Raw genomic sequence first — 9,304 nt, forward strand, 5'->3', positions numbered from 1 at the left:
TTTAGAATGAAGTATAACTTTACAAGTGTCAATGTCAAAGTACCAAAAATGGTAACATTGCCTTTTTCTCTGTGACAGCTGAGAAATACAACACGTCGTACACATATTCAATACAACATATACGAATTGCAATTCACATTGTAAATGAAAAAAATGAAGTGTTCTGACAGACCACCAGTTAGGTTATGATAACAAGAGAGTTAGGAGCTGACTGTTAGACTGCATATCACTCAAGGCAAGATGGTGAGTGATGCCATCTTGCAGCAGTACATTGTGACACGTAATACGTCATAAAGCAATTATTTTTAGAAATGTTTTGTACTGTTCATTCTATATTTGTCTACTACTACTGTTGTTCATTCTATATTTGTCGCGGCCTCATAGCCCGAGGCCGCAGGTGGGTTGGTAAATGAAATACAGATGTTTAGCCTTACTGTACCGTAAAATGGGGTAACTTAGACTACTTTTTTTTAAATGATGCCATTTTTTTACTAGCCAAATTAAACTTAAATTGAAACATGCAAAATACAGGTCTATACACTGGGTNAAGAAAGAGAGGGCAGACTCCAAAATAAACAAGTAATTTAAGCTTAGGAAAGCACCAAGCTTTCCCAATAGGTTAGGAACAAATATCAAAGTGATTACAACAAAAAGCCGAAGCTCAAAGTTAAGGTGGTCGAGCCACATAAATAGGCCAAGCCCAAAGTTAGCACTGGAGTCCGCCCTTTCCTAATCACAGAAAGCGCGAACATGCATTATCAACGTAAATAAACAAAACGAAAAACAAAGAGTGATCACTCAAACTTAAATACAGAAATTAGGAAGGAACGGCTTAATACACTCCTACGGCGCAAAATTAAACGGATGTTTACATCAACAAGTCTTTCAGCCACTCTTACTATTTACAAATTCATACCAACAATAGGTATGAAGAAAAAGAACAAATTCATATCCTAATTAATGTGGAAATTTCTAACAGGCATCCGCCGGCGCCGGCTCAACGCCTCGGAGCGGGACAGTACGGCATTTTCAAAATTCGAGAAAGATAACGTAGCAACCGGCCGAAGCCGGCTACTTTCACGGGAGCTCAGCACAAGGAACCTCTTGCCTCAACGGTTAGAACAGAACTCCCAGCTGCTGGTACTCTCCAACAAACACCATCGACGCTCCTTGACCGCCAAAATTTTGAGAGTAACCCGGAACGCGCATGTCCGTATACGCGGACATAGAGATATAGAGTTAATGACATAGAGGTGTGGAGTTAACGACATAGAGGTATGGAGTTAACGACATAGAGGTATGGAGTAAACAACATAGAGGTATGTAGTTAATAACATAGAGGTATGGAGTTAACGACATAGTGGCATGGAGTTAACGACATAGAGGTATGAAGTTAACGACATAGAGGTATGGAGTTAACGACATAGAGGTATCGAGTTAACGACATAGAGGTTTTGATTTAACGACATAGAGGTATGGACTTAGCGACATAGAGGAATGGAGTTAACGACATAGAGGTATGGAGATAACGATTTAAACGTATGGAGTTAACGACATAGAGGTATAGAGTTAGCGACATAGAGGACTGGAGTTAACGACATAGAGGAATGGAGTTAATGACATAGAGGTATGAGGTTGGAGTTAACCATATAGACGTATGAGGGTGGAATTAAGGACATAGAGTTATGAAGATAATGACATAGAGGTATGAAGTTAACGACATAGGTATAAAGTTAACGACATAGAGGTATGGAGTAATGACATACCTCTATAGTTATAGAGTTAACGACATAAAGGGATGGAGTTAACGACACATAGGTATGGAGTTAAAGACATAGAGGCATGGAGTTAACGACATAGAGGTATAGAGTTAACGTCATAAAGCTGTGGAGTTATCGACATAGAGGTATATTCATTAAAGCGAATGTTCAATTGAGTTAAATGTCTCTAGAAAACTGCGAAAGAAGTCTTATTGCTTTCTCCTCTATCTCGGTGAAGAAACTGTCGCATCGCGACGCGTAAAGGTGGCTTGTCGTACACTCATCGACTGAGCTCTCTTTGCTGTTGCTACAGAAATCTTGTAGCCACGTGATTGCCTTCACAACTGTTTTGCTAGGAGATTTCATGGTGTTTACTCCATTCCTGTTGTTTTGTTGCGAAATAGAAATGGGGTCTAAACCGAACTTTTTGACGGCAAAAATTGACAACAATCCGGTTTATGGTTTTGCCAGGAATACGACATGATTGTTTCCCCTTTATCACCGAACTCCCCGCGGTACATGGCCGTGGACCTCTCAGAGTTCCTATGGGCTGGGTGGGTCACGACTATACACAGGAAGGCACAAGTGCAGCCTGACATTGCTGGCTTCATAAAGCCTTTCTCGGCCACGGTGAGGCTCGTAAGGTTGTATTTAACCTTGTTATATTATTATCACAGAATACATTTTTATTGCGAATTTTTTTCAACACGCAGAGTAGATGTTTACTGGCTACAGTGGCTCAATTTTCTAGATTTATTCATTATGATCTTTGCTCTTATCCTAATGACCAAAAAAGTCTCAGTGCAATGAATGACTCTTATTAGTATTGAAACATAAAATTCCTCACCAGCATAACAATAAGAGTCTATTGACAATTTCGTCGACCACTTGAATATCCAAACAGTCCCCAAGCAAATCAGTAAACTCAACTCTGCTCAACAGACTTGGCTGAGCGTTCTAGCAACGTTTGTTGCTTTCGTCATCTGCTTCATCATGACGTTCAAGATGCGAGAGATTCTGTCTCCAAAAGCCAGCTCAAAGTAAGACCAGTTCTCCAAATAAGGGTGAAATGGCGGTGATTAATTGTTTTCTATAGTGGAACAAATATTACATCCTCATCCAATTCGTTTCATTTGGAATTTCAATTCTGTTCAAGGAATGAATTCAATATTTGCAATGTAATTTATCATATTGTTCCTGTTCTAACGATTGTTAATTGCAATGGGGAAAGTAACACACGCTATTTAGATACTACATTATCCATGAGAATAATATATTTTACAAAATATTTACTGATATAATATGTGCTATTTTACCCGTAGACGCGGCCAACACCGATTGTCGTCACGCGACGCCCGAATCTCCGTTTTCGCAGTGCTTAAAATTCTGCTTAACCAACGTGAGCGAAAGCCGATGACCATATGTTTCGTGCGATAAAGCAACGTGTTTTTACCTTAATAGAACCAATAATGTTGGTCCGATTATGCATTCAAATAAGCAGCGTATGACCATGTATCTGTAAAGGTAACTGCATGGTGTGACTCGAACCGATTGACAAATCGTGATTCGGAAATTTGTCTCTGAAAGACAATTGCATATATAAACTTCTGTTGCAGCCCAGGAAAACGACGAACGCTCACCCCTGATGCGACTGTTGCTAATGACGACGATGCTGTGGGGCTTCCTACTGAGCACTTTCTACAAGACCTTCCTCACGTCCATGCTCGTCCTGCCGAGGGTGGTCGAGCCCTTCAACACCCTCGAAGAGCTCGTCACCAAGAGGACCATGCCGCACATGCTCTCGCCTGGGTCATCTCTTTCTGTTATTTCCAAGGTTTGTTTCATATGTGTTGGCTTCATAACAAGACTCGAGAACCCGCTGCCCTGCTCCATTGGCCCCGTTCTTCTTGGGACACTGCGGTGTTGCTACCCCATCAAAAAATCAGGTTGTGGAGGAACGTGTGCATTAAGGGCATAATAAGGCCTTTATAAAACAACGGATAAAATTTGTATCAGGGGCTAAGCTTACGTAAATAGGCATGATAGCTTGGATGCAATTAAATAAATGGATTTAGGACATAAAAATCCAACAAAAATATGTCTTGTGAAACAAAGCTTCACCAAGTAAAGTTGCAGCAGAGTGAGCCTTGTGCTGCATTAATTCTGCTTCTGCAAGTCTTAATTCATTGTCATTGTCATTGTAAACTGGTGTCCTGAATATAACCTGGAAACTGGAGTTTCTAAGTTTTTAAAATAAATTTATCACTCGCACAAATAACAGAACTCTAGTCTTTTTTTATAGTTTTGACATACAGTATTAATCTTGATTGGAAGGCTTGCAGTGTAACTGCGGAACCTTCCAACATCAGAGGAAGCGATGCCCGCAGAACTTCACGTCTCGACGATTGCCGCTGAAATTTAATGATTACGGTTAAGGGTCGTATTTTAGACGGCAGCAACATTTTTATTTTTAGGCAGCTCCAATAAATAATAATACAACAATTTAAATAAAATAACACTACTACATAAACATGCTCAAAGACGACGTTTCTGCAATTTATTTATACCTGAACGGCCATACAAGTAAAGTGAAGAATTGCTAAATTTTAGTAAATAGATTGAGATAAGTGGTGAGTGAAAACTTGAATAAACTATGGTACCAAATACGATGTACATGTGAAGACAAAAAGGAAAAAATTTCGCGATATTCACTTCAACTGATGCATGGATCCGAATAAGATGATTAATTGTATCTTCGTAGCTTGAGAATATATACCGCAATACCTATAATAGAAAATGAATTATATATTAAATTATGCATTAGGTAAAATATCCATTATCTGAACATTTTTAAATTTTCGTCTGTTTCTATGGCTCAGATGATCCTAACTAAAAATTTTGATAGGGAAATGATCAGGTTGAAATTTTGTCTCTGGAACTTCCTATATGTATAAAAAATACAAGCATTGCGAATCACGTTACTTTGCTTTCGACCATCGTTCGTCCTAACAATAGATCAATGTACATCGGACTCGTGCGCTAAGACAATATTAATAAGGCAATGAGTAGGAATTTCGACACATATATCCCTCTCAGGATTATACAGCCTCATTAGATATGAGACAATGCACCGCATCCTCGACTGTCTAATGCGGCAGAATTCAGTTCATCTGACAGTCGTTGTTGCCCAAGTTACCACAATATTGTTGACAATAATGACAATATATTGTCATTATAGTGGTAACTTCATCATTCTTCCTCTTTAATTGATAAAAATTGAGTATTTCAAATGTTCTGATAACTTTGTTCCATATCTATTCTCTTTTCAACGTACATTGGATTTTCATTTATATTGTAAACGTTACAAGTAAACCAGTACCAGTTGATCACCAGCAATACTAGGAACTCAGTACCCAATTAATGCAGCAAGATTGAGAAATTGGGAGAGTTGCGTATCATTGAATGGAAATATCGAAATACTTCTTTAAAATATGGCTTTTGAACTCATTTCAACTGAACATATGAAAAACGATNCCAGGTGGTGTTGGTGCGACCAGGTGGTGTTGGTGCGTCCATGGCAGGTGGTGTTGGTGCGTCCAGGTGGTGTTGGTGCGTCCAGGTGGTGTTGGTGCGTCCAGGTGGTGTTGGTGCGCTCAAAAATCATAATTTTTGAATGATGAAATCTTTAAAAAAATTCATCCTCTGAAACAGTGCCCATCAGAAAAGATATGGACAGCTCTTAATATTTTTCATCGGCTAAATTTATTACTTAATCCTTACGCTGAAGTAGAAAGGTCTCTCTGTAAAATAAATTGGGATTTTGAGCATTTCCAGGTTGTTGATTGCTTACCACAATTTCTTAACTGCCATATTCCATATTGACTTTTAGCCACTGTCCATATATAGTAACCCTAAATGTTGGCCAACTGAGAAGTGTATTTGATGACTTCTTTCCTCACTGACATTACATCAACCTCTATAAAACAGTGCAATTGTCTAGTTATACGTAAGCATGTACATTGTACAGGGTAGAGCAAATTCACTCTATTCGGCCTATATTGTTCCACAATCTTTATTTGGTTTGGTAATTTAAGGTTCTCGATCATTTCAATTATTTCACTTTATGATTGTGGAATTGGGTATTTTATGCACAGCAAATTTCAAATAGAGTGCATTACATTTTTATTCCTACTTGATGTTAATATGACTGTCATTTATTCCAGATAAATGCCGAGTGTGGCGCTCTGAAGCAACCAAGTGATAGGCATCTCTTAATGCATCCAAATGCATGGATGGAATTCCATCCATGCATTTGCACAGGATCGATCATTCATGGTTGAACTAGTTTAAGGTTGACCCATGATCGAGAAGCTCATTTTCGCGGATGTAGTTCGTTGTTCGCCTGTGACGTCACTGATCTCAGTGACGTCACGCAGGCATTAACCAATAACCAAATGCGCTCAAATCCGTCATGGGAATGACGGGATTGTTTACGCCTCTGCCGCCTCCGACGCAAACGACGTTTACGCCTCTGCCGCCTCCGACGTAAACGACGTTTACGCCTCTGCCGCCTCCGACGTAAACGACGTTTACGCCGCTGCCGCCTCCGACGTAAACGACGTTTACGCCTCGATCTGCCGCCTCCGACGTAAACGACGTTTACGTCGTTTACGTCTTATGCCTCTGCCGCCTCCGACGCTTGCAGCTCTATTAATGAATGCATGCAATTGTTTATTCTGATTTTATTGAAAGAAATTTTAAGTCTACACGATCACCAACCACACAATCTACCGCGTTGTATAATAAAACCCATCCGTAAATCTGATTGGTTCGTAAAATGTACTAAAAATGAAGGTAAGCTCGTGTACGTACGGGTAACACAATATGTAGATCGATATGAACTCTAAATCAAAATAACCTCAGAGTTGGAAAGGGACGCTCGCATAAAATTTAGAGATGAACGGCCGCTTGTCTCATGACCTCCTAACAAAAATATTGGTCTTCATTTACACACACTGCATGATCCTTGCATAAAGTAGATCTCAAAAGATAAAGCCTTCATCTTGAGGAATTTCTATGCAAGAGCGTAACACTGAACACGCGTGAATACGATTAGAATTTTCATCAGGTGATGTATTAAACTGATATGTATTGAGCACCAGCTGCTCTATGGCACCTTATATATACATTTAAATCAACCATAACTTACTGTATTGTTTCAAAATGATTAAATGTGTTATCATTGTCTTAATTTTCATTTATCGCGTTCATTATCTCTGTTTAGGTCTTGTCTGTGATAAATAAAGTTTATGATAAAAATTCAATGCACTACGAGTAATTTCCTCCGCCATTGCCAGTGTCATTCCGTTGAAAGCCGATCTTGTTCTCCCTCAACTCAAAACCTAAGATCATCCGGTTAATAATCAATACTGAACATTGATATAATATTATCGGGCCAGTCAGACCAAATCACATCCTGACACCAGTTTGCCAAAAAAACTGGACTTTTTTGTTCGTGCAAAACAAACGCCTACGTTTATACTAGGATATATGAACCTATCAGTTAAGCATAAGTTCTTTCTATTAATTGAAAAAAGTGCGATTAATTGAGTTCGTTTGTATCGTTGAACAATGGGCGTCGGTAAGTGGAATCATTAAGTTATTATTTTATTAAATTAACTCGTGGTAATCTTATATTTCAATATTCAAAATAATTTCCGCATATTGAAAAGTTATTTGTAAAATTATTTAGGAAGAGGCGCACTGGACTGTGTGGTCTGATTAAAATAATAATTTTTATTCGAAAGGGACAAGTGGTGCAATATGCCACCATGCCATATATGGCCAGTGACGCCATAAGGTCTTTTTAGGGGGGCTGCAGCCCCTGAAATATTATTAAGTCATGCAAAAATAAATTATTCTCATTTAATACAAATTTAATATTTTATGTTGAAAAAATTCCGACAAATCATTGTTAATTTATGGCATTTTTTGGCATGAAATAATTAAAAGCCTTATTTAAGTCTAGATAAGTAATCAAACCACCAGTCTTATCTAATTAATATGATCATGAATAAGGCCACAAGCCCCGCCTGTCAGTAGACGGGGACTTGAGGGACTCCTGGGCCTATACTTTCAAAAAAAGTTAAGAGATCGTAAGTTCATCAGCCAATCATTGACGGCCTTTCAAGCAAAATTCACCAATCATAGACAAGTAATCGTCGATCAAGAAATTCAAATAGGAACATGTGATGACGAAAATATAGTCGTTATGACTACGCTAAAAAAACATAATCTTGGCTGTCTACATAGACACAGTTTAATACTTGAAAGTAGCAGCAAAAAGTATCAGATTATAACGGACATCACGTCACAATATTTGGCGTTACAAATTTGATTAACATCAACTTTTATATCAACTAGATAGTAATTAACATCGCGTTACAATATGCGGCGTTACAATGCACGACAGAAGATCAGCGGAGAGACGACAGTCTAGCAGTTAGCAGTTATGCTGCAATATGCGGCGTAACAAAGAAGGCTAATACAAGGAAATGTTTAGGAACATATCGCAGTGAAGGAGATTATCTTTCAACAAGGAAGACATCAATCAGGAAATATCCAGGTACGAATGGTATCAACATTGTCACCTGACAAAAGTAGAAAACTTTTATAGAAGGAACACCATCTGTAATGGTGTGCTGTTGCTTGTCTCATAAAAACATTTAACTTCACTACGGAATTAAATACCACGACGATATGACATGACGTGCTGGCAGCAATTAACTAAAGGTTATTTTTCACCTGTCAATTACAAGTAGTTTTGGATTGCGGTAAAGTTCCTAGCGTAAGCGTTGTGTACCTCAATCTCCAACACACAGATTTTGTTTCGGATTGATTTACATAATGACTAAGAAACTTTAATCGATCACGTTGCAAAGTGGTGTGTTGGCTTTGTTAACAAAATAAATTGTTTGTTTTGAAGACCGGCGGCATAAGTGCTGTGGCGAGGTTACTGGCATTGACAGTAACTCAATAATAAAAAATTGAAAGCTATATACTTGCGCACTGGATTGCATTTATCTTTTAATTGTTGATATTATTCTGACAGCTTTCATGCCACATTTTTACCACAGGGACCGGGAAAGTGAAAGCTGTTTTCTTTTATCTTTTATAAATGTAATAATTGCTTTGATAAAAACATATGTATGATTATGTTCAATGGAAATGCTGAAACAACTGACATTGGTCCCATTCAAATGAAGCAAAGCAACGCTTCCTAGAGGAAGAATTGTGAGGAAGTGAGACCTGTGTTACCTGAACCCAATGATTTACAGTTAACACTTCATTTTATTGGAGTAAATGTCCTATAACAAAACTGTCTTTGTGATATGTGAACGTCGTCACAGTGTCAACAGCGTTGCAGTGCACAGCGGCGTGTCACTTGCTTTGCTGTGTACACATGAGACGAGTGTGATGCACACAGCCATCATCACAGAGATGTGTGTTGCACACTGCCATCATCACAGAGATGTGTGTTGCAC

At 38.5% G+C, this 9,304-nt stretch overlaps 1 protein-coding gene across 1 annotated transcript in view; it reads right to left on the reverse strand.

The window, feature by feature from the left end:
* Positions 1-6,188: 6,188 nt before the first annotated feature.
* Positions 6,189-9,304, reverse strand: part of LOC108667861 — a 15,354-nt gene continuing 12,238 nt past the window's right edge. Inside the window, exon 4 of the mRNA XM_018154957.1 lies at positions 6,189-6,401. Within this exon, the coding sequence (XP_018010446.1) occupies positions 6,189-6,401 (213 nt within the window). The remainder of the gene's footprint in view (positions 6,402-9,304) is intronic.

This window comes from Hyalella azteca, unplaced genomic scaffold, assembly GCF_000764305.2.
Source record: "Hyalella azteca isolate HAZT.00-mixed unplaced genomic scaffold, Hazt_2.0.2 contig10403, whole genome shotgun sequence".
NCBI classification, from domain to species: Eukaryota; Metazoa; Arthropoda; class Malacostraca; order Amphipoda; family Hyalellidae; genus Hyalella; species Hyalella azteca.